Source organism: Hippocampus bargibanti, linkage group LG10 (assembly GCF_051943395.1).
Source record: "Hippocampus bargibanti isolate YZ-2025 linkage group LG10, ASM5194339v1, whole genome shotgun sequence".
Classification (NCBI taxonomy): Eukaryota; Metazoa; Chordata; class Actinopteri; order Syngnathiformes; family Syngnathidae; genus Hippocampus; species Hippocampus bargibanti.
Genome location: NC_142743.1, coordinates 4749714 through 4774716, shown reverse-complemented (window position 1 = coordinate 4774716; position 25003 = coordinate 4749714). Strand labels below are relative to the sequence as shown.

Here is a 25003-nt window from a genome sequence, read left to right as displayed (position 1 = left end):
GAACTGCTTTATGTAACAAATATGGTACAGAAAGTGCTTAAGAATGGATGTCTCTCTGTGTCTTTGTGTTGTCATGTTTTGTTATTTAGTTTTTTTGTTCTTTTGACTTCAAGACGGTGCCGCAAGAGTGGCTGCCTTTCCAGCAGCTGCTGTATTTTGATTTTCTACTTTCATTTCTTTCATAATTTTGCTGCTGTGAATGTAAATTTCTCCACTGAGAGACTAATAAAGGCAAATCCAATCCAATCCAAATGCTGCACCCTCCTGGAAATAATAAAGCATTAAATATATATGAGATTTTTTTTCCCAGGCCTCATTTATAACGCACACCCAAACTGAGTAAGAACTCGGGTTTTCAATTATTATTATTTTTTTTTATTTGTAGAATATTTTGTGCATTATACTCAAATAAATATGGTAATTTATTTATTTTCCACAAATAACATATCTGTTCCCCCATTAACCCCGCCAAAAAATCTGCTAGGATCTCACTTGTTATTTGATTTGAGTGGAGCTATGTATTTACTATGTATGTACCATGTATTTATTTAGCCATATTTGGACAAAATTTACCTAAAGAAGGACCACACCTATTTTTTCCCACCCAAAGGAAGTCACGCCATAACATGTCACGCCATTGAAGTGAAAAGAGTGAATTTTCACTTCAAATGTCGAATGGTCTCTTGGTGGGATCTGGACAGACCGCAATAAATCCTCAAAAGAAACATAAAAGGAGAGAGACATCCTGGGGTCCTTTTGAATTCAGAGCCAGATCGTAAATCACACAGCGGTAAGCGGCAAAAAAAATAAAGAAAAAAACATTTGTTGTTTTTGGAAGTAACAAAAATCAAACACATGCTCTTGTGAGAGGAGAGGAGACCGAAGATGAAAAAACTGCACCGATTTGCCGCTCCAATTTCAAATCGCTGTACAGTTTAAGACCCAAATTGGAGACTGTCGGGGGGGGGGGGCAGAAGACGCCAAACACCATCCCATCAGTGCCATCCGGGTCTTTTGATTTTCTCGAGACAGGTCGTCTTGCTAATGGTGGTCTAATTTGTGCTACGAAGAGCTAGCTATCTATTTGCTATCTATTAGCTCTCTAGCTGACTATATATTCGCTATCTAGCTAGCTATTAGCTATCTGGCTGGCTAGCGAGATAGCTGGCTAGCTATTTGCTATATATTAGCTCACTTTCTATCTATTTGTGTTACTTCCGGGTTGAGTGAACAGTGGCGCCCACAGAAAAACTTATCCTGTGACTGTAAAGTGACCTTGAAAGTTTTGAAAGGTGCTTATAAATGTATTATTATTATTATTATTATTATTATTATTATTATTATTATTATTATTATTATATAAATGTATAAATGTATTACTAGCGGGATATCGATCAGATAGTGGAAAGAAAATGTCATGAACCCACAGGGGGAAGTTATATTATTTTATTATTATATTTATATTTTTTATTTATTTTACTTTTCACAGTCTTAGTAGAAATATGAGTAAGTCGGACGCTTTCTTCTTTTCTGGGGTCCGTGTCAGAATTACACTGTCTCCCGGTGGCCAAGGCAGGCACAGCAGAAGGAGAAGGACAATCAAACGGATTGTACCATTAAATCATGGTGAACAAAGACTTGGTTTTTTTTTTCCTTCTCTTTCATTTTGACCTGGCTGCGCCGCACCATGTGTTCAAATGCGGACAGATCGATCTTTACATTTGTATATTTGCTTTGGTCTTGAACTCATTGACTGCCAGACGATTTGCAAAAACGTGTCCACTCCAGTACCAGGGTTTTTGTCATTTTCACTCCAATTGCATGACCCACAGAATATTGACTTTTAGGACTACATAAAAATTCAGTATAGCGTTAGAAACCTTAGACCCTCTTCTTTCAACAGAAAAAAGAGTTAATTCCTAAGTTGTCTGGGTCTGGAGTTATCTAAGCTTAAAATGGGGGCGGCTGTACAAAATACAATGCATACATTTAAATAGCGCTTTAAGAATAGCTGAAGCTGTTAAAGCCCTAATATGGAGAAAAGGCAAATGCTGCCCCCTCGTGGAAGGGAAAAACATTGCCAGAGGTCTGACTGGCGCTTTATCGCACCCCCGCAAGAAAACCCAAAACCGGGAATGGCGCTCCACGTCATGCTTTTCAAATAAATTTGGGAATGGCAGTGAATGAGTTATGAGTTTGGGAAAACCATTACAATGTTTCATCCCGTCCACATATTACATCCAAAGCACACAACAAATGATTGACTAGTTTTCAATTTTGAAGTCCAAAGTAATTACTTTTATTGTCGTTTACATACGACAATTTTAAATTTGGGTTGAGACTTTGACATGCTTGATTTGGTTTTGCAGGCCGAATGAAATGATGTGGTGGGCCAGATTTGGCCCCCGGGCCTTGACTTTGACACCTGCGCTATCAGGAAACAGATGAAGACGCGTAGCTTTGAAAGTTCGTGTAATTGCTCATCCAAATCTTTCCTTTCGGACCTCTGAGCAAATATTTTGTGCTCCATAAATACTCACAAGATTTGTAGGCCAGTAAAAGCCAAAGGGGCTGCTTTGGATGGACGACATTCGCCACCTGTTACTTTGGGGGCCGCACAAAGTGATTGTGGGAGTGAGGAGGGTTTGCGGGTGCGGAAGGGTGGGGTCTTCACCTTGTCTGTGGCGATATCCATGATGACGCTATCGTAGGGTAATACTGCATCACAGTCTGGGATGAAGTCCCTGCAGTACGTCTCGGCCGCTGCCGGGTCGTCGACCAGCAGCAGCTGCTGGATGTCACCCTGTCAATCAAGTAAGTCATGTTTTTAATTAAAATACCCCCAAGATTTTCTTGGTCATTCAACTTAATTTTGAAAAATATATTTCTACATAAAAATAACATCAATTGATGAACTATTGTCACGACAAAAAGGATGGGAGGGATTGGGATATAAAAAAAAAATGTTTTAATTTACAACAAATTGACTATAAAATAATGCATTCACACACAATAAATGCTTTAATTAATTAAACTATATAAATAAAATAAACATAAAAATAAAGTAAAATGAAACACATAAAATACAATACAATAGAATTAAAATGAAAACACAAAAACAACTAAACTAAACTAAACTAAAATAAAATAAAATAAAATAAAATAAAATAAAATAAAATAAAATAAAATAAAATAATAAAGGACCTCAAATCCCACTCCTTATTAGGGCACCTCTTTCAATTTCTAAATTGTTGACTGGAATGCAAATGAATGCAAGAGCGCCGTCTTTAGGAAATGGAGCTCGCCAACCTCAAAGACGTCTTGGTCCAGCAGTCGCGTTCCGAACACGGTGACGCCGTCAGTGCTAACGTGCGCTCGGGGTCCACGCAGCAGCTTCAAAGTGTCCAGCTTGACACAGTCTAAATGAAGAGTGACCTGCTGGTCCTTCACACTGTAGGCCACTCGATGCCACCTGGTGGGAGCGTCAAAGAGATGTTTACAGAAATGCGGGGCCAAAATTGCTGCAGGGAAAAGATTTTGGGAGATTGATTTTCAACAACAACAAAAAAAACACCATAAGAGGTATGGGGTTGTAAAAGATTTGAAAGCATTCACGCTTCAGTTTGCAGCTTAATCCATTGGCATGCGGCATAACAGCGACATGCTGTTTCACGTGCGATACTGGCACATTGCGTTCAATTGTGTGGTTTTTTTTTTAATGAAATGGCCTATAAACAGTAAGTTGGGTGTTGACAAAAACTGGCAACTGTGTGTGAGGTGATTTGCATTGGCATTAGTTACCCACTTGCCATCCGCCAGGTTGATCCTCCTAAAAGTGGGGTAGAGCTCCGGAGTGGGCTGACCCATGTGGTCCTCATACAGAAAAACCGGAGAACGGCCAATCTCCAGACCGAGCTGTTGCGTACCCTGTGAAACCATGGGGGGGGGGGGGGGGGCTGTCATAACTTAACCGATGTTTTGCTTTGCTCCAAAGTGTACCTGCAAGACCCCCCTACAAGGACGAGATGTTGTGACACACACCTGAGGGTCATACAGGGACAGCAAAAAGACCTGCGAGCCCTTCACCGCTCGAACGGTGGTCATCAGTGAGAAGTCTTTGGGGAACGGAGAATCTGAGTGCAAGATCGCATTAAAACTGAGCTCAGGTTGTCCACGTCGGTTTGCCTATTACGTCAGCGGTCGGGCTTTATTTTACCGGGAAAAAGCTGCTTGGTGGGGGCGCTCAGTTGGACCTTCTTGTTGATCTTGAAGGCGAGGTCCGGATCTTCTTGGCCCGTCCTGCTGGTGCACAGCCCGGCCTCCAGGGATACACCCTCCATATCTTCGGAAAGCTCCAGAACTTTCAGGATATCCACTGGACCGCCTGCCAAAGACAAGACACCAAAAGACTGGCTGACCGACAGCATACCGGACAGTGCCATCCAGCTAGCCCAGTTAACTAGCTTCCGGGCAGACAGAGCGCTCGTCGAGGGGGGGAAGACTCGCGGCGGAGGACTCTGTGTTTACATCAGTGATGCCTGGTGCCGCAACGCTGTTGTGGTATGCAAACACTGTTCACCACTGATGGAGCTTATGGTCATAAAATGTCGGCCATTCTACCTGCCGAGGGAATTTAGTGCCATACAGCTGGTAGCAGTTTACATCCCCCCGAGCTCAATTAACAACAGGAGCGCGGCATTGAATGAACTCTACCAGCACATCAGCGAGCAACAGACAGCCCACCCAGATGCTTTCCTTATCCTGGCTGGCGATTTCAACCACGCCAACCCGAAAAGTGTTTTGCCACATCTCCATGGACACATTAACTTTCCGACGAGAGGTAACAACATTCTGGACAATGTTTTCACCACACACAAAGGAGCCTACAAAGCCTACCCCCTCCCCCACCTAGGAGCTTCGGACCACTCCACTATCATGTTAATGCCCGCATATAGGCCACTTGTCAAAGTCGTCAAACCAGTCAAGAAGCAGATAAGGGTGTGGCCTGATGGGTCGTCAGAGGCACTCAAAGACTGCTTCTCCAACACTGACTGGAACATGTTCAGACAAGCGGCCACCTACAACAACAACACCGACCTCCAAGAGTACACAGACTCTGTTACCTCCTACATGAGGAAGTGCATGGATGACGTGACTGTCACCAGATCTGTCACCATCCTGGCCAACCAGAAGCCATGGCTGACGGGTGAAGTCCACAGGCTCCTCAGGGCTCGGAACGCTGCCTACAAAGCTGGCGATGAGCTGGGCCTGAGGACAGCCAGGGCCAACCTGTCACGTGGCATCAGGATGGCCAAGAGACAGCACTCCAGGAGGATCGCCAACCACTTCAAAGACAGCAGTGACACCAGGAACCTGTGGCGTGGGATACATACCATCACAGACTACAAGCCCACTCCACAGACCTGCGAGAACTCCACCACTCTGCTGAACCAGCTGAACGACTTCTTCGCCCGCTTCGAGGCAGACAACAGCACTCTAGCACAGAAGACCCCACCACCTCCCGGCGAACAGGTGCTGACACTGTCCCAGGACAGCGTGAGGCGATCCCTCAGAGGGACCAACGCACGAAAAGCCCCGGGTCCCGACGGCATTCCTGGCCGTGTTCTGAGAGACTGCGCTGTGGAGCTCACAGATGTCTTCACGGACATCTTCAACACCTCTCTGAGCCAGGCTGTTGTGCCCACGTGCCTCAAAGCCACCACCATTATCCCGGTCCCGAAGAAGTCGTCCCCCACCTGCCACAATGACTACTGCCCGGTCGCACTCACTCCCATCCTCATGAAGTGCTTCGAGCGGCTAGTTATGAACCACATCAAGGCTGCCCTCCCCCCCACCCATGACCCCTTCCAATTTGCATATCGGCCCAACCGCTCGACCGATGATGCCATCTCCACTGCTCTCCACACAGCGCTCACCCACCTGGAGACCAGAGACTCCTACGTCAGAATGCTGTTCATCGACTTCAGCTCAGCATTCAACACAATCATCCCCCAACAACTCACCGATAAACTGAGCAAACTGGGGATCAGCACCTCCCTGTGCAACTGGCTGCTGGACTTCCTGACGGGGAGACCACAGGCAGTCAGAGTTGGCGACAACACTTCCAGCACCATCACGCTGAACACAGGGGCCCCCCAGGGGTGTGTGCTGAGCCCCCTCCTCTTCACTCTGCTCACGCACGACTGCTCACCATCATCACCCAGCTCCAACCTCTTCATAAAGTTTGCGGATGACACAACTGTGGTGGGCCTCATCAACAACGACGAGGAGACAGCCTACAGGGACGAGGTCAGCCGCCTGGCCACGTGGTGCAAGGACAACAATCTCCGTCTGAATGTGGAGAAGACGAAGGAGATTGTTGTGGACTTCAGGAGAGTGCACCCCCAGCATGCTCCACTAACCATCGACGGTGCTGCAGTGGAGAGAGTGAGCAGCACCAAGTTCCTGGGAGTGCACATATCCGAAGACCTGTCCTGGAGCCACAACACGGCATCAATGGCCAAGAGATCCCACCAACGCCTGTACTTCCTCCGCAAGCTCAAAAGAGTTGGAGCCCCGACCCCCATCACGACCTCCTTCTACCGCGGTACCATAGAGAGCATCCTGACCAGCTGTATCACCGTGTGGTACGGCGCCTGCACCGTGTCCTGCCGTAAGACTCTGCAGCGCATCATGAGGAGAGCTGAGAAGATCATCGGTGTCTCTCTCCCCCCCCTTCAGGACATCTACAACACCCGCCTCACCCGCAGAGCCATCCGGATCGCTGGCGATCCCACCCACCCCTCCCACAGCCTCTTCAGCCTGCTGCCATCGGGTCGGAGACTGCGGAGTCTCCGAGCCAAGACCAGCAGGCTCAAGGACAGTTTCTGCCACCAGGCAGTCCGGAGACTCAACTCCCTCCCAGCCCTGCCCAGCCTGCCCCTTCCCACTGCCACACTCACCGAACTCTGAGTACACGCTACATGCTGTACGATCATCCTGAACTCTATTTTTTGTTATTTCTCATTAGACAAGACCTCACTTCAACCCTTTCTAGTTGTTTGTTTTTGCAATTACGACATTACGTCACTTTATGTACGTCACTTCCTCACTTTACATATGTCACTACCTCACTTTACATACGTCACTACCTCACTTTCCATACGACACTACCTCACTTTACATACAGAAATTACATGTATTGTCTGTTGTCAATTGTATGTCTTTTTTAGCCACGTTATAAGTGCCTTGCATGTCTTGCACGCTGGGTCCGAGAGGACATTAATTTCATCTGTGCTGTATGTCATGCATATTAGCATATTTGACAATAAAGCTGACTGACTTTGACTTTTTTTTGACTTTGACAACTTCAACAAAACTCGAAATTGTCTTTGAAGTCGTGAAAAATATGAACGGTACATGAGAAACGGAAAGTGGGGGACCTTCGAACAATGGCCAAGAGATCCCACCAGCGCCTGTACTTCCTCCGCAAGCTCAAAAGAGTTGGAGCCCCGACCCCCATCACGACCTCCTTCTACCGCGGTACCATAGAGAGCATCCTGACCAGCTGTATCACCGTGTGGTACGGCGCCTGCACCGTGTCCTGCCGTAAGACTCTGCAGCGCATCGTGAGGACAGCTGAGAAGATCATCGGTGTCTCTCTCCCCCCCCTTCAGGACATCTACAACACCCGCCTCACCCGCAGAGCCATCCGGATCGCTGCCGATCCCACACATCCCTCCCACAGCCTCTTCAGCCTGCTGCCATCGGGTCGGAGACTGCGGAGTCTCCGAGCCAAGACCAGCAGGCTCAAGGACAGTTTCTGCCACCAGGCAGTCCGGAGACTCAACTCCCTCCCAGCCCTGCCCAGCCTGCCCCTTCCCACTGCCACACTCACCGAACTCTGAGTACACGCTACATGCTGTATGATCATCCTGAATTCTATTTTTTTCTTCTTTCTCATTTTTTTCTGCAAGACCTCACTTCAACCCTTTCTTGTTGTTCGTTTTTGCATTACTACATTACGTCACTTTATATACGTCACTTCCTCACTTTACATATGTCACTACCTCACTTTACATACGTCACTGCCTCACTTTCCATACGACACTACCTCACTTTACATACAGAAATTACATGTATTGTCTGTTGTCAATTGTATGTCTTTTTTAGCCACGTTATAAGTGCCTTGCATGTCTTGCACGCTGGGTCCGAGAGGACATTAATTTCATCTGTGCTGTATGTCATGCATATTAGCATATTTGACAATAAAGCTGACTTTGACCTTTTTGTCCTTTGACATTTTTTTTTGTGAACTCAAACCACATTTTATTGACCCGTTTTTCATTTAAATATCTTTGGTGACTATTCACTGCCATTCCCAAATTTATTCGGGAATTGAAAAGCATGACATGAAGCGTCATTCCCGAATTTGTACGGGGGCGGGGGGTGCCGATAAAGCGCTGGTCAGACCTCTGGCAATGTTTTTCCCTTCCATGATGGGGCAGCATTTGTCTAAGTTAGCGCTTTGTGTTCAGCTTTGCGTTCCACTTTCACATCTGCGTAACTGCAGCTGGCATTGCCATTGATGTAAATGTCCGAATGCGAATTTTATTCAACAAAACAACGGGTGTTGTATTAACTGCCGAAGCTGGCTAAACTTAATAACAATAATAATAATACATTTCATTTACAAGCCCCTTTCAACTCACCCAAGGACACTTAACATTTAAAAGAACAGTAAACACCAGAACAATAAAACGATAAATAAAATAATAAATAATAAAGGAGCTGATTAAACTAAACTGTGAATGCAATTTTAAACAGATGGCTTTTGAGGTGGGATTTGAAAGTGTGAAGAGCGTCAATATGGCGGATGTTGGGTGTGTAATGATATGAGCAAATCGTATTTGCATGTTCTATTAGTGATGCCTGGCTATAGAACAAAGGAGCTTGCGCTGTTGCAAGTCAGTCTGATGAGAGCCTACGAGAGCCACACATGTCAATTGCCACACGTGTCCACACCAAGACTGTGATCCCACGTCAATCTCACTCAACAGTCAGTCAACAACTTATCGGACGGTGTGTGTGTGGGAAGGGGGGCGTCAGAAGAGGGGAGGGTGTCTTTTTTCATAATCACAATAACTAATTTTTAAAATATATTCTTACACGTAAACACAAATAAAATGTATATATTTAATTTTTATACATACAATTTATATATATATATATATATATATATATATATATATATATATATATATATATACAGTAAAGTCTTGTTATATCGAAATTCAAGGGAGTCCGAAAAAATATCGATATAACCGGGACTATCGATATATCCGACCCTGTTTGCATGTAATTTTCTCTGTGCGTGCATAGAAATAGTATCGATATAACCGGGACTATCGATATATCCGATATCGATATAACGATACTTTACTGTATATATAAAGAGAGAGAGAGAGAGAGAGAGAGAGAGAGAGAGAGAGAGAGAGAGAGAGAGAGAGAGAGAGAGAGAGAGAGAGAGAGAGAAAATCCTCGTCTCACCCCTCATGGGTGGTGTCTGTCCCCCATTTTAGCTTGTGGGCTAGGAAGCTTGAGGGTTCTGTGCAGTATCCGTGCTGGGCTTTTCTGGAACGAGATATGCGATGTTGTTTCCGTGATCTGTTGCAACCACTCGTCGAGTTCGGGGGTCACTGCCCCGAGTGCTCCGACCACCACAGGCACGACTGTCACTTTTACCTTCCAGGCTCTCTCCAGCTCCTCTCTGAGCCCTTGGTATTTCTCGATTTTCTCATGTTCCTTCTTTCTGATGTTCCCATCACTCGGGACCATGACAACGGCTTTCTATTGCCCTTTAAATATGACCACAATATCTGGTTGGTTGGCCATTACCATCTTGTCAGTCTGTATCTGGAAGTCCCACAGGATCTTTGCTCAGTCATTCTCTACTACCTTTGGATGTATTTCCCATTTTGACCTTGGGGTTTCCAGTCCATACTCCGCACAGATGTTTCGGCAGACTATGCCAGCCACCTGGTTATGGCGCTCCATGTAGGCTTTCTCTGCCAGCATCTTACACCCTGCAGTTATGTGTTGGATTGTCTCAAGTGCCTCTTTGCACAACCTACACCTTGGGTCTTGCCTGGTGTGGTATATCCCTGCCTCTATGGCTCTGGTGTTCAGGGCCTGCTCTTGAGCAGCCAGGATGAGTGCCTCTGCGCTGTCCTTTAGGCCAGCCCTCTCTAGCCACTGATAGGACTTCTTGAGATCAGCCACTTCTGTTATGGTTCGGTGGTACATCCCGTGTAGGGGCTTTTCATCCCATGATTGTCCCTCTTCCAGCACCTAATCCTCTGTTCCCCATTGTCTGAAACATTCTCTGAGTACATCATCCGTTGGAGCCTTCTCTTTGATGTATTCATGGAGCTTGGATTTTTCATCATGGACAGTGGCTCTCACACTCACTAGTTCGCGGCCTCCTTCCTTACGGCTTGTGTACAGTCTCAGGGTGCTGGATTTGGGATGGAATCCTCCATTCATGATGAGGGGTTTTCAGGTCTTAACTTCCGTGGTCTGAATCTCTTCCTTTGGCTACCTTATTATTCCTGCAGGGTATCTGATCACTGGCAGGGCATAGCTGTTTATTGCCCAGGTCTAGTTCTTGCCATTGAGCTGGCTTCTTAGGACTTGCGTCACCCACTGGAAGTATTTGGTCGTGGCCGCTTTCCTTGTTGCTAGTTCGAGGTTGCCATTGGCCTGTAGTATAACGAGGTACTTGTAGCTGTTTTTAATGTCTGCTATTCTTTCTTCAGGAAGTCAGACCCCTTCAGTGTGGACGACCTTGCCCGTCTTAGTCACCATCCAACTACATTTCTCAAGCACGAATTACATCCCGATGTCACTGCTGCCGATCCTGGTTGTGTGGATCAGGGAGTCTATGTCCCTTTCGCAATGAGCATACAGCTTTATGTCATCCATGTAGAGCAGGTGACTGATTGTAGCTCAATTTCTGAGGCAGTATCCATAGCCTGTCTTGGCGATTATTTGGCTGAGGGCTCAGTCCTATGCAGAACAGATGTGGGGAGAGTGCATCACCTGGGTATATGCCACATTTGATGGACACTCGCGTTAGTGGCTTACCATTGGCTCCAAGTGTGGTTTTCCCCAGCCTCATCGAGTTTGCAATGAAGGTCCTGTTGACCTTATACAACTCGAAGCATTCAGTGATCCATGTGTGTGGTATCAAGGCTTTCTTGTAATCAATCCAGGCTGTGCACAGGTTGGTATGTCAGGACCTGCAGTCTTGTGCGACTTTTTTTGTCAACCAGCAGCTGATGTTTGGCACCTCTAGTATCTCTACCAATGCCTTTCTGTGCTTTGCTCATGTATTGATACACGTGTCCACTTATCTTAGCCGCAATGATGCCTAACATGAGCTTCCATGTTGTGGAGAGATGAGTTATTGGCCGATAGTTGGAAGGAACTGCATCCTTTGTGGAATCCCTCATGATCAGGATTGTTCGCCCTTCAGTTAGCCATCCTGGGTGAGTCCCATCCATCAGCAACTGGTTCATTTGTGCTGCGAGGCGCTCGTGGAGTGTTGTGAGTTTCTTTAGCCAGTAGGTGTGGACGATATCTGGGGCTCGTGCCGTCTAGTTTTTCAGAAACTCCTGTATGTAAGGTATGTAAGGTACTGCTACTCCTCTCCTTTTTGTATCTTGAGAATTATTGGTTTCATTCCCTATTCTTTCTTTCTGACATTTGTTAAATGACCACTGAGGGTACCCACAGTTAGTGAGTGCTCTCCTGATATGTTTTGACTCCTTTTCTCTACTGTGCTGTACTAATGCTAGTTGGTATTAGTTTAGCCCTATGCTGGAGGGTCTGATAACTCCTAGTTTGTGTTGTAAAGGGTGGTTAGAGTCAAAAAGTAAGTATTGGTCAGTGTGCGTAGCCTTCCTAAACACTTTAGCGCTCTGTCCTCTTTTATAATTACTTTACAGTCCAAGAAGGCGAGTTGGTTCTCTTTAATGTCCTCACGAGTAAATTTAATGTTGATGTCTACAGAGTTTAGGTGATCTGTGAAGGATTGAATTTCTTGTTTTTTAATTATGACAAAAGTATCGTCCACGTATCTAAACCTGTATCTAGGTTTTGTCCCCGGGAAGGATGTGAGGGCCTGTTTCTCCATCTCTTCCATGTAAAGATTAGCCACTATGGGTGAAACTGGTGAGCCCATAGCACAACCATGAATTTGTTTATAAAATTTCTCCCGAAATTGAAAATACGTAGTATTAAGGCAGATTTCCAATAGTTGGCAGATGTGATCCGGTTTAAGTTTGGTTCTTTCATGCAGAGAAACATCCGCCAGCAGTCTCGTCCTCACCACTGAGACTGCTGCTGGGGTTGGGACAGATGTAAAGAGAGAAGTCAAATCGTATGATGCCAAAGTTGCCTCAGGTGCCAATATGAGGTCTTTGATCGTCTCTAATATATATATATATATGTATATAGAATTTTTTTTTTCCTTTTTTTGGGAGGGGGATTTTATTTCCCCTCTACAATTTTTTAAATTGTTTTAATGCAGGAAAAAAGGTTACATCTACCCAAAACCAAGAAGAAAGGGAAAGCATAACTTGAAGTCAAACAATAAAATAGGGAGGCCATGTGTGTTTTATTTCCTATTTGACCTAAAACAATGTCAAAATCTCTCCTGCTGCCTTACAAAACACACAACACGCACATACTTGATCGCGGGCCTCGCTGGGGTGTCAAAGGCATTTCAAAGTCATCCCGTTGAGAGTCAGCGGGGCTCTCACATTCTTCCTATTTTTTTCTCTTTTTATTTTTTTCCACGGGTCTCGTCGTGAACAAAGAGCGAAGTGCACATTCCTCCGCGCATCACATTTTCCAGCATGTTCCAAAACGTTTCCTGATTGCTGCATTTATGAAATTAATTCATGAAAATCTTGCATGCACCTGTGCCCGCGAGATGTCGACAGCCATTTTAGACATTTTTGGCCAGCAAAATATACTGCCATGATCACATTGGTCAGGAATAAAACCCTACATGAGAAAATTAATTAATTCGGATTCCTGGTTAGCTCTGTTTTTGACAACAGGAACATGAATTGAGATTCCTATATCATATGATTGATATAACATAGCTAGAATATGAATGTGCATATATCAAGAAAAATATAGTGAGAATGATCAAAGCATATTGATGGATGTGTTTGGGGAATGGTGGTCACGCTCGAAGCTACAAGTGAGCAACGCAAAGACCCCAGGTCAGACTTGACTCTTTGTATTATTTACAACGCACAACGTCGTGCACCCAAGTATGTTCATCTTTCCAGGAATGATTGACAGGTGGAATTCCAGTCATCCAAGTGAAAAGCTCACTACTTACTTCCTATCCTACCAAAGTTTGAACCCCGCCAATTTTGAAAGAAGAAATTCAGGGCTCATATTTGCATTTTACTACGAGGGAATGAAAGTGAACCGAAAGCCGATGTCTTTGGGAATTACTTCAAACACCAAACGCTTGACCGGTTAACTAAAATTAAGGCAACAGTGGCTCGAAAAGTAAATCTAGTACTATAACATAAGCATGCATTAAAAAAAATGAGCGGCTTTCACGCAGTTAGGCACAGAGTTGAAAAATGCAGCAGGCGCAAAGCGAGAGCAGGTATGGAAGAACAAGTCCAAACACATCGATGACACGTGTCGACTCAATGTGCAGCGAGTCAACATCTCCGCACAATAATAAGAGCCATCATTTGGATCATAAGATACATGTAAATGAATCAAATAAAATCACCGATCATGGTTCATGTCTTTGACCTTTCTTTTCAAATTGTTGCCGTGGCCGCTCTGCCTCATGAACCGTCAAATGACTTTGATGTGATTCTTAAATGTATTATCGAAAATCATTTTCTCCACATTTACTCTAATTCTTCGATTATAACTGAAGCTAGCTTCCGAGTGGTCATTTCCCATCGGGAGAGTGTGATTGCGCCATGAACTTATCTTATTGCACTGTTTGTCATTGGCTTATAGTGGACATCATTGTGATGAACTCTGCTCAACAAGTGGAATTTCTTTCATTGGGTATAATAGTGACATCCAGGTTGACCCATTTACCCCCCCAGCCAATAGCCAAATTTCTGTCCCGCAGCAAGTGTGATTTTTTTTTTCGCTCCACGCTTTGTTGAATCACATGAAATCTGCCAAGCAACAAGTGGAATTTCTTTCATTTGGTTCAATTGTGAAATCCAGGTTAACCTATTTCACCGTCACATTAGCCGAAAGCCGAGTCAAATGTTTTAAACTTTCAGATTTCGGTCCGGCGGCAAGTGTGATTTTTTTTTTCCGCTCCACGTTTAAAGGACAACCGACGTCTCCGGACAAGTTGTGTCCATAATTTGTAAAATGGCTTCAAATGACTTCTACTGAGCGTATTTTACAAAGATTCCAAAGCATATAGCTATATTTTACGTTTTAAGACTTGTGCTGAATATTCCGAAAGTCTTGTTGGTGACGAGTCCGTACGTGACGTCACTGAAGGAATGCCCCTGACCGAAGAAAAGGACACATTGTAGCAGTCCTTCCATCACGTCAATGCTTTTTTGGTCTGAAAACCTCGTGTTGGACCAGAAAGAGCCAGAAGAGGGCGTCCAAGCTCTATTTAAGCAATTTATCAGCCTGTGGAAACGGGCTGATTCATTCATCACAGGAGCTCGGTGGTCATTTTCTGCCTCTTTTTGCGTGAGACATTCCCCCTTCCCCCACCCCAATGTTGCCTCAAAATGGCACGGAATAAATTATTTAATCAATTGCAAACATGTATGCTTTCCTCTTCAGTTTAAAGAAAGAATTTATTTGTGCCATTTTGAGGCAACATTTGGGGGAAATCTTTCACCCAAAAAAAGAGGCACAAAATGGCGACCTCCTGTAGCCACCTCCGTTTCCACAAGCTGATAAATTCCTTATATGGAGCTTGGACGCCCTCTTCTGGCCTTCTGGCGGCTTTTGGGTGCAACACGAGGTCCCCAGACCAAACAAGTACAGCAAAATACATTGACGTGATGGAAGGACTGCTACAATGCGTCTTTATTACGGTCAGGGGCGGTCCTTTAGTGACGTCACGTACGGATTCGTCACCAACTCAAAAACAAGACTTCCTGAATATTCAGCGCGAGTCTTAAAACGTACAATATAGCTATATATGCGTTGGAATATTTGTAAAATACGCTCAGTAGAAGTCATTTGAAGCCATTTTACAAATTATGGACACACCTTGTCCGGAGATGTCGGTTGTCCTTTAAGGCAGTTTTTGTTGTATCACATGAACTCTGCCTAGCAACAAGTGGAATTTCTTTCATTTGGTTAAATTGTGAAATCCAGGTTGACACATTTCACGCCCACATTTGCCCGAAGCCGGAGCTAAATGTTTTAAACATCAAGATTTCTGTCTGACAGCAAGAGAAATTTTTTTGCTCCATGTTTCAGGCAATTTTTGTGGAATCACATGAAATCTGCCTCGCAACAAGGGGCATTATTTTTCTTGCGTTTGTTAAGCCACACCTTTCAACAAGTGACTTTTTTTTTTTTGCTGTTTAAATTCGACGAAAACAAGACAATGACATTTGGCCATGTACTTAGAACGCCATAATGAGTGTTTGCACACAAGATGGCGGTTAGGAGTATTTTAACAAGGTGTCGCTTAGGGATGATGGGGGGGAGGTGATGACAGGCAGTCCGTAGAGGACAGCGAAAGTCAGAGGGCTTGAAAACCTTTAATCGTAGTCCTCATTTTTTAAAACAGGAGAAAGCCGGAAACCTCAGAACTGTGATGCAAACGTCCGAAGCAATTTGGAGTCCAACTTTATATTCACATGTATATTTTTTTTCTCTGGGAAAAAAAGGCAAAATTGATGCAATTTGCTTGTTGAAAGCATAATTGGTTTGACGGTAAACTTCGTAGCAATCAATATCCTTCACGCAAGCGCTTGGTTCCTTAATTCAAAAATGCACTTGTTGAAGTACTGCAGACGTGATTTAATTTTCTTTGCCAATTTGCTACCCTTATGTCCATTTTATCCAACACAATAAAAAAAAGGTTTGTTTTGACAAAGAAGCCTTTGGCTTACCCGCTATGGAGCTGTGAAGCCCAACGGCCAAGAGGAGGAGCAGCGTCCATCCATCCTTCCTGCACATCCTGTCTCGTCCGACGTCTTCTCGGCCTCCTTTTCCTTCCCTCCTGCTGCTGCTGCTCCTCCTAATCAATCAAGAATGAAGGCTTCAATCAATTCAAGGGATAAATTTCCAAGCGAGCAGAGACGGCATGCACGTCTTTTTTTCTGGGTGGCGGAAAACGACAACGGCAGGGAGGCAAGCAAAATTCCGCCCTAATTATTACACGTGGAGTCATCCCTCCCATCTTGGACGACTTTTCCCTCACTTTCTCTCCCCTCGGCCCACCTCCCGCTTCTCTCCCTCCCTCCCCCCCCTCATCTTGAGGTAACTCCATCCACCTCATTTGTCTTTTAATTAACATGATTAAGTGACGAGTCGAGTAAGTACAGGAAATTACACAAAACGTATTCGCACAATTACAAATGTGCACTTGTGCCATGTTTAGTTTGCGCACACACATGCACACGCGCATGCACGCTAGGATTCAAAGCATGCTAGGACAGGACAAAACTGCTCATCCAATAAAATATGCTTCAGAAGATTCATGTGTGTGTTTGCCAATCCCATTCGACACACACATCGTAAAAGCAAAACAAAAATGGTCTCACTCCTAATTCGGTTAAGAAAAAAACCTATAAAAGATCAAAACGGGGCCATTTGCTTTCTGAAAGACATTTGCCTGATGGGGGTGAAGAAGGCAGCTGGGATTAGAGCACACCGAACACACGCTTTTTTATTAATACAGCTTTTTTTCCCCCCTGAAATTGGCAATTTGGTTCTTCCGTGGGCGCTAAATATAGTAAAAATTGGATCATAATTGATATCATGTACTCCATGCTTTACATTTCATTCATTTTGTAAGAAAATACAGTTGACAGAAGAATTCATTGTGTACACACCTTAGACATTGTTTCATTCTTCTTTGTCCATTTTTTTCTTTGTTTTTTCTTTTTGAGCCTGTAGTTCAGGGTTGTCAATGTCATGTTTTGCCGCGGGGGAGGGGTGGGGGTAATATTGTAATTCCCGTTTCCTCTCGAGGGCCGTTATGAATTTGGGGAAGCCATTAGAACAGGGGTCGGGAACCTTTTTGACTAAGAGAGCCATAAAAGTGAAATAATTAGAAATGTTTTTCAGTGAGAGCCACAACACGCACACACACACACACGCATACACGTTTTTGCTAATTGGTGGGGACATGGTGTGCAAAGGTTTTGTCCCGTGGGAACCCAATTTCACACATGAAAAAAACATTTATGAAACTCATACAAATGTATACTGTACTTACATTTGCCTTCTATGTCTAAAAACAAAAACACATCTCACGTGTCTTTTTTAGTTCACGTTTTTTTCATAAAACGTTAATTATAACAGTACCAAAATGCACAGAATGTCCACATAACAAAACAACAAATAAACTGTATTTTGTTTTTCTACTTTCATTCCTTTTATCACTTTGCTGCTGTGAAATGTAAATTTCTCCATTGCGAGACTAATATTGGCAAATCCAATACAAACCACTGAACAGTTCTTTTTAGTCATTAACACAACATTGTGATGAAGAGGTGAAATAAACGCAACCAAACAAAACAGAACAAACAACAAATTATACTCTGTTGTTTAAAAAATATTATCTGATAAGCATATACTTGATTAAATACAAGAGAATACATTTCAATGTACTCGCTAGAAGGTGCAAATCAAGGTCAAAATTACTAAAAACAAACAAATTATTCATGAAATGAAAAAAAGACATTTTCAAATTATTACACATCATTCACAAACAGTACATCAATGTTGAGGTATACAAAGCAGAGGAAAGCTCTGAAATGACTTGTTGCTTTGTTCCTCAATATTGTAGGCACTAATATTGTAGGCACTAATGCCTTCAATATTGCGGAACAATCGATGAGAAGGTTTCTTCAGCCGTCATCTGTACAAATTTGAAGGTTTCGGACGTTTCGCCTCCTATCCAAGAGGCTTCGTCAGCGAACTAAAGTCTGACTGGTCGTATCGGCATTTATATATCCCCAATGTCCAGCCATGGCGGCGCCGGACACAGCTATCATAGGTCCCTACTCTCAGGTTGCGGGGAGCAGAGGACCACTGACTGTGGCCTCACTGATTGTTTCTACATTCCTGACTAACGACTGGCCCATTTCCCCCACTCCCACCGGTATCACCTCATCAGCATTACGAATGTTGCCTAACCTGTTTTGCCTAAGCAGGCTATTGTATGAACGATCCAAATTGAACCTCACCCCACCAGACCGGTTTAATGAAGGATTTTGTTGTTTTTGAATCGCTTCTTTTACCCCCCTTTCAAACCATCTGTGTTCTTTCGCTAAGATTTTAACCTCATTGTCGTAAAATGAGTGGTTGCTAGCTTTTAGGTGCAAATGTACTGCCGATTGAGGCGCACTTGTATTATCCCTGCAATGTTGATAAAGTCTGTTTTTGAGAATTTGTTGAGTCTCCCCAATGTACTGCTCTTTACAATTTTTATTCTTACAATGTATGGAATAAACTGCATTACTTTGTTTTTCATTTCGTAGCCTATCTTTTGGATGCACTAATTTTTGCCTTAACGTGTTTATCGGTTTGAAATAAGTAGGAATTTTGTGTTGCCAAAGGACTCTGTAATTTTTCAGAAACTCCTGCAATGTAAGGTACTGTTACTCCTCTCCTTTTTGTATCTTGAGAATTATTGGGTTCATTCCCTATTCTTTCTTTCTGACATTTGTTGAATGACCACTGAGGGTACCCACAGTTAGTGAGTGCTCGCCTGATATGAGTCCTTGATATGAGTCCTTTTCTCTACCTTCAATGCTAGGTATTAGTTTAGCCCTATGCTGGAAGGTTCTGATAACTCCTAATTTGTGTTGTAAAGGGTGGTTAGAGTCAAACAGTAAGTATTGGTCAGTGTGCGTCGCCTTCCTAAAGACTTCTGTTTTTAGCGCTCTGTCCTCTTTTATAATTACTTTACAATCCAAGAAGGCTAGTTGGTTCTCTTTAATGTCCTCACGAGTAAATTTAATGTTGATGTCTACTGAGTTGAGGTGATCTGTAAAGCATTGAATTTCTTGTTTTTTAATTATGACAAAAGTATCGTCCAGATATCTAAACCAGTGTCTAGGTTTTGTCCCCGTGAAGGATGTGAGGGCCTGTTTATCCATCTCTTCCATGTACAAATTAGCCACTATGGGTGAAACTGGTGAGCCCATAGCACAACCATGAATTTGTTTATAAAATTTATCCCGAAATTGAAAATATGTAGTATTTCCAATAATTTGCAGATGTGATCCGCTTTAAGTTGTGTTCTTTCATGCAGAGAAACGTCCGCCAGCAGTCTCGTCCTCACCATTGAGACTGCTGCTGGGTTTGGGACAGATGTAAAGAGATAAGTCAAATCATATGATGCCAAAGTTTCCTCAGGTTCCAATATGAGGTCTGTGATCCTCTCTACAAACCCTGTGGTGTTTTCTACGTGATACTCTGTGTTACCAACCAACGGAGCTAAGATAGTTTTTAAATATTTGGCTACATTGTATGTAGAGGAGTCAATGCTACAAACAATGGGTCTGAGGGGGAACCCTTCTTTATGCAGTTTTGGCAGGCCATAGATACATGGCGTGGCCTCTCCCGGGTATAATCTAAAATACATCTGTTTATCTATATGTTTTCCTTTCTCTAACTTTTGGAGACAGTCTATCATTTCTCCTGTACGACTGAGAGCTTACACAGACGTATTGCGGAACAATGCATTTTTCAAACTTAGCAGGCGTGGTTTGAGTGTTCTGTTATCATCAAGACACAGCAGTATTTTCTGAACAAAGTTGAATGTGTGGATTAGTTTCTTTGGACAATCTAAATGCAATACATATGAGGTTGTTTGTCATCTGCCAGAGAGAAGTGCGACAGGAGTGTTCTCAATGACTGGATCATCTCCCCACTGCTAAATACAGACAAACATACACATACAGAATAAAATAAAAGGTTGCAGAGATGAATCGAGAAGCTGGATTTGGGGTTATGCACTGGAATTACATGCAGAAATAAAGATGAGTTTAAAGAGTTTGATGTTTCTCTTTATTTGTAAGTAGGTTGTCACGCAGAGCTTGATCTTGGCGTGGAGTCGAGCAAGCCGTGCTGTGATGTCCGTCCGACGCCCGGCGTAGGTCAGTCTGATTGTTCTGCGACCGCTACTTTTATACCATTTTCAAGCGTGTGACATGCGTCAGGCTGAGACGCACATCAAGGAAATTGAAAGGGCTTGAAAGATATCAAAAATGCGAGCCGCACCGGTGACGCCACATGGCTCCCCTCCTGAATCCGAAGTCGGTGAAAGCGATGAAGGAAAAAGAAATAAAAACAAAAGTCATTCTGCGACACGGAGAGGTAGGCACGATGACGGTCGATCACCGGGCATGGCAGGCGTCGGTGGGGAGGTTGCCCAGGAAGTTTCGGTGGTGCCTGAAGTCGTTGTTTGAGTCGATCAATGGAAACTTTCCTCGCGGCCGTCGAGTCGATTCCGGAAGGTCTTCTCACTGCGGAGTCATTCACCTGTGGTCGGTCGAGTAAGGGAATCGATGAGGGAGTGTGAGTACTAAGGAGGGTGAGGTTGGTTATGCTGCCGGGAACGGACAGGCCGGTCATCGGCGACGGTGGCGTTGATCGCGCTGCCAGGGCGCTCTGCAGGACGCTGAGGAAGCATGCTGACGTCGGCGGCCGAGTCGGCCATCAAGCGTCTTCCCGAAGTCCGATCGTGGACATAAGCGATGTCCGACGATGTCCGATCATGGACATATACGATGTCCGATCGTGGACATAAACGAAGCAGCTAGTTGCAGAGTCGCCAGGTGAATTGGACGGTGTTGGCCATCAGGGTGCGGCAAGTTTCACGGTGGGGTCGGGGCGCCCACGGGTGGTGGCGGCCCATTGGGAGCTCAGCTCGAGGGTTCTTGCTGTGAAGATGCCGGGTTCACGGGCGGCTGGGAAATCTGGTTCTTTCCATTTGGAGAGTTGATTGGGCTGAGGAGGATGCAGAAAAAATCCTCTTGGCTGGCTCGCCAATAAAGAGTTTGATATTTCTCTTTATTTGTTAGTAGGTTCGTTGTCACGCAGAGCTTGATCGTGGCGTGGAGTCGAGCAAGTCGTGCAGTGATGTCCGTCCGACGCCCGGTGTGAGCCGGGCATGCCTGTGCGGGTCTTTGCAAGTCTCTTTGAGTCTGAGTCCGAGATCAGTCTGATTGTCCCGCGACCACTACTTTTATACCATTTTCAAGTGTGTGACATGCGTCAGGCTGAGACGCACATCAAGGAAATCAAAGGGCTTGAAAGATATCAAAAACGCGGTGCGCACCGGTGACGCCACGAGTTTACATTTTCTTGTCTTTGCGCAACACGACCCAAGTTAACAGGCTTTCTGGCATCGGTTTGACAAATAATATGAGACAAAGACATACTTTCTTCCTCAATATTTTTTTTAACTCAACTACTTTGTACATTCAACAAGAGGCACACATGTGTCACAGATTTCTTAAAAGCTTGGCCTTGCAAAAAGGAAGTGATGCCTCAGCACCAACTGGCCAGGCCGAATAGATGATCAATATGATATTTAAGAAGTTAGATTTGGTTTGCTCAAAAAAAAGATAAACAACATGTATAGGATATATTCAATATGCATTTTTTTTCTCTTCTGAAGCCGTCTTACTGTACATTTGTGCAACCTTTGTTACTGTGTGTGCGTGGGTGTGAGTGAGAGAGCACGCTGCTGTTGAATTTTTACTGTGACTGATTTTTTTTAGAAGAGACTGTATATTATTTTAATCTCATTCGACACCGATTTGTTGTTTTTTGTTTTTTAATATCAATAGACATTTGTGTTAAGTCAGGCAATACATACATTGCATGTCTTGAATAACTCTGAGTCATCTTCTCATAGGTATGAAGGGAGAGCACGAAGGGCCAGACCGTTTCTCGTGTATATCATGCTGTTCCTTTATCATAAGCAAGAGGAGATAAAAGCCAAGTTTTAATTTGGGGAAAGCAACAGGAGCTTAACATTTCAGTACTTGTCTTCAGCATCTCAAACCAGTACATGCCCTATGGAGAATTACGTTTAGGCAAAATTCTGTTCAATATAAAAAAGTACCTACATGTATTATTTTTAATATGCATCGGGTAATTAATCATGTAGCATTAATAAAAATGTAAACATACCTTAGATAATAGTGGTGTTACTCAATTTCCACCCTGGGGCGAAAAGGTTGAATAGAAAAAAACAGACAACAAATGTAATCATTTAATTTAATAAAACACTTTGATCCAGTGGCGGCCCGGTAGTCGAGTGGTGAGCACACCGGCTTCACAGTGCAGACGTCGCCGGTTCGCGTCCCGGTCCGGCCTCCCTGTGTGGAGTTTGCATGTTCTCCCCGGACCCGCGTGGGTTTTCTCCGGGTCCTCCGGTTTCCTCCCACACTCCAAAAACATGCATGGCAGGCAGATTGACCACTCCTAATTGTCCCTAGGTGTGAGTGTGAGAGTGACTGTTGTATGTCTTTGTGTGCCCTGCGATTGGCTGGCAACCAATTCAGGGTGTCCCCCGCCTCATGCCCGAAGACAGCTGAGATAGGCTCCAGCAACCCCCGCGACCCTAATGAGGAATAAGCGGTACGGAAAATGAGATGAGACTTTCATCCATGTTTACTTTTTAAATGTAATAAATGATGTAATTTACCAGATTAAATGATGACATCAAGCCAGTCAGGTGTTTGCACTTTGATGACTTGGCCTCCAGCAGCTCTCTCAGTCTCCTTAATGTGCCAAAAATACATTTAAAAAGGTTTATGTTTACACATGAATGACCATTTAAAACTACACGAATTGTACATAGTTACTTTATTTGGCTGGCATTATATTTACTTAGTGCCTTCTTAAAACTGCAGCACAACTGTTGCACGGTGAATGAGCATGACTTCTTGTGCTGCCGTTTGCAAACAAAGTTAACTCAAAGCACCAACCTGCTGGCATTGCAGCCTCTGTGTGGTGGATTTCGGGTGACCCTAATTACTTTTGAAGTTCATATAAAACTGAATTTAACATCCATTTGACTATTATTCTCTGACCTTCGCCGACACAAACATAACTTGCAACACCCCGTGATAGATATTACTCCACCACCGCCCAAACAAACCTGCGCGGTACAATTCTCTTAATAACACTGCTGTGTCTTTCAACAAACAAGAGACGTTTAAGAAATATTCCTACTTACCACAGAAGAGCACGTAACATCAGGAGAAGTCCTTGGCTCGAGCGGTGGATGATGTCCTCAGTCACAAGCACGACCACAAACGAGCATCTTTGCTAGCTTGCAAAGGCAGCAAGAGCCCCAAACGGACTTTCCAAAATATTCCTTTCCTGTGGAGTGACTACAGCATTGACACACTAGGTCCTTCCTCGTAATACAGTGAGACCTCAACTTACGAACGCCTTATAATACGAACTTTTCATCATACGAACGTCAAATGTATGAAAATTAAGCCTTATAATAACCATTATTTTCATAATACGTACCCACCATGGCTGGTCCATCAAGCACACGACCTTCGGATCTGGCGGAGTGATCTTCGGCGGAAGCACACGACCGAACAGCGCTCCAGCCGGCGCTACATTCCACACCCCCTGTCATTGAATGCACACGTCGATCGCCTACTTGGAGCTTTTTGCTGGTAATTTTACTATTATGGGACCGGAAAATAAACACCACAGGCTCGTCAGTTCAAATGTGGTGCGTTACTATGAATAAATTGAAGAAACTACCAGCCGTACACGTCTACTCTGCTCTGTTTATTTGTCATCCAAGACTTTAACTGGGGCGGTTGTTTTTTGTCTTTTCTCAGGACCTTAGGTTTACCACCTGGTCCCAGGTTGACACACCGGGGTTATTCTGCCCGTATACCGTGAAATCAACCTTTGTTTGAATAAAAATTGATCCCTAACGTGCAGCAATCTGGTTAACCAATTCATACTCATCTGGTACACCACGAGGAACTCCAAATGCACCGATGTTGGTGGAATCTCAAACTCACAGGGAAGTGCCATGTCGGTAACGGAGAAGCCCTTTCTCCGTCATTGACAATAGCGCATGTGTATCCTCTGCTGTGAACGGAAGCATAGTCATCGGAAAGCTTTCAATTATTTTCTATATCATTCTAACTCTTATTACATGATAACTCCCCCTTTAAAAATAAAAATAATACCAAAATAAAATCCTTATCTGCCAATAAAATTGTCAGAAGTAATCTTGCGCATGACACATCACATCAAAACGTCATCAACACTAAAGAACAAAAGAAATAAACAGCCTAACTTATGGTGACTGAGATTGGCTGGCAAACAATTCAGGGTTTCCCCCGCCTCGTGCCCAAAGACAGCTGAGATAGGCTCCAGCAGCCCCCGCGACCCTAATGAAGAATAAGCGGTACGGAAAATGGATGGATGGAACTTATGATGAATAAATACATCAATATCGTGCCAGACCGTACACAAAAAACATCATAAACACAATAAAACACCAAACAAAGATGACAATTTGAAAACATCCTCAACCCAAATACAATACAGTTGTTTTTTTTACACACACAGTAATCCAAATTTGTGCACCATTTGAACCATTCCAGCATTCTGAAGCGAGACTCAGATAAACTAAAAAATTCAGTTCAGCAACATCAACCCAGGAACACAATAACGAGGTAAAATGATTTGAACATCCATTGTTGAAAACTAACATCAAAGAAAT

General features: G+C 43.9%; 1 protein-coding gene and 1 long non-coding RNA gene across 3 annotated transcripts in view; both read right to left on the bottom strand.

Moving 5' to 3' along the window:
- Positions 1-16413, bottom strand: part of LOC148892191 (uncharacterized) — a 44007-nt gene extending 27594 nt beyond the window's left edge. Inside the window, exons 1-6 of one of the 2 annotated variants that reach the window (XM_089005661.1) lie at positions 16161-16412; positions 4217-4384; positions 4042-4133; positions 3806-3927; positions 3310-3472; positions 2675-2803 (exon numbers count right to left, since the gene is read on the bottom strand). In XM_089005661.1, the coding sequence (XP_088861787.1) occupies positions 2675-2803; positions 3310-3472; positions 3806-3927; positions 4042-4133; positions 4217-4384; positions 16161-16227 (741 nt within the window). In that variant the 5' untranslated portion in view covers positions 16228-16412. Of the gene's footprint in view, positions 1-2674; positions 2804-3309; positions 3473-3805; positions 3928-4041; positions 4134-4216; positions 4385-16160 lie in introns of both variants that reach the window. The other variant, XM_089005663.1, reaches the window with a different exon arrangement.
- Positions 16414-22437: 6024 nt separating this feature from the next.
- On the bottom strand, positions 22438-23769 carry LOC148892190 (uncharacterized). The gene is made up of 3 exons (XR_016116125.1): positions 23477-23769; positions 22943-23018; positions 22438-22858 (listed from the first exon to the last, which is right to left on the bottom strand). It is a non-coding gene; the product is annotated as an uncharacterized LOC148892190 (long non-coding RNA).
- Between the last annotated feature and the right edge of the window lie 1234 nt (positions 23770-25003).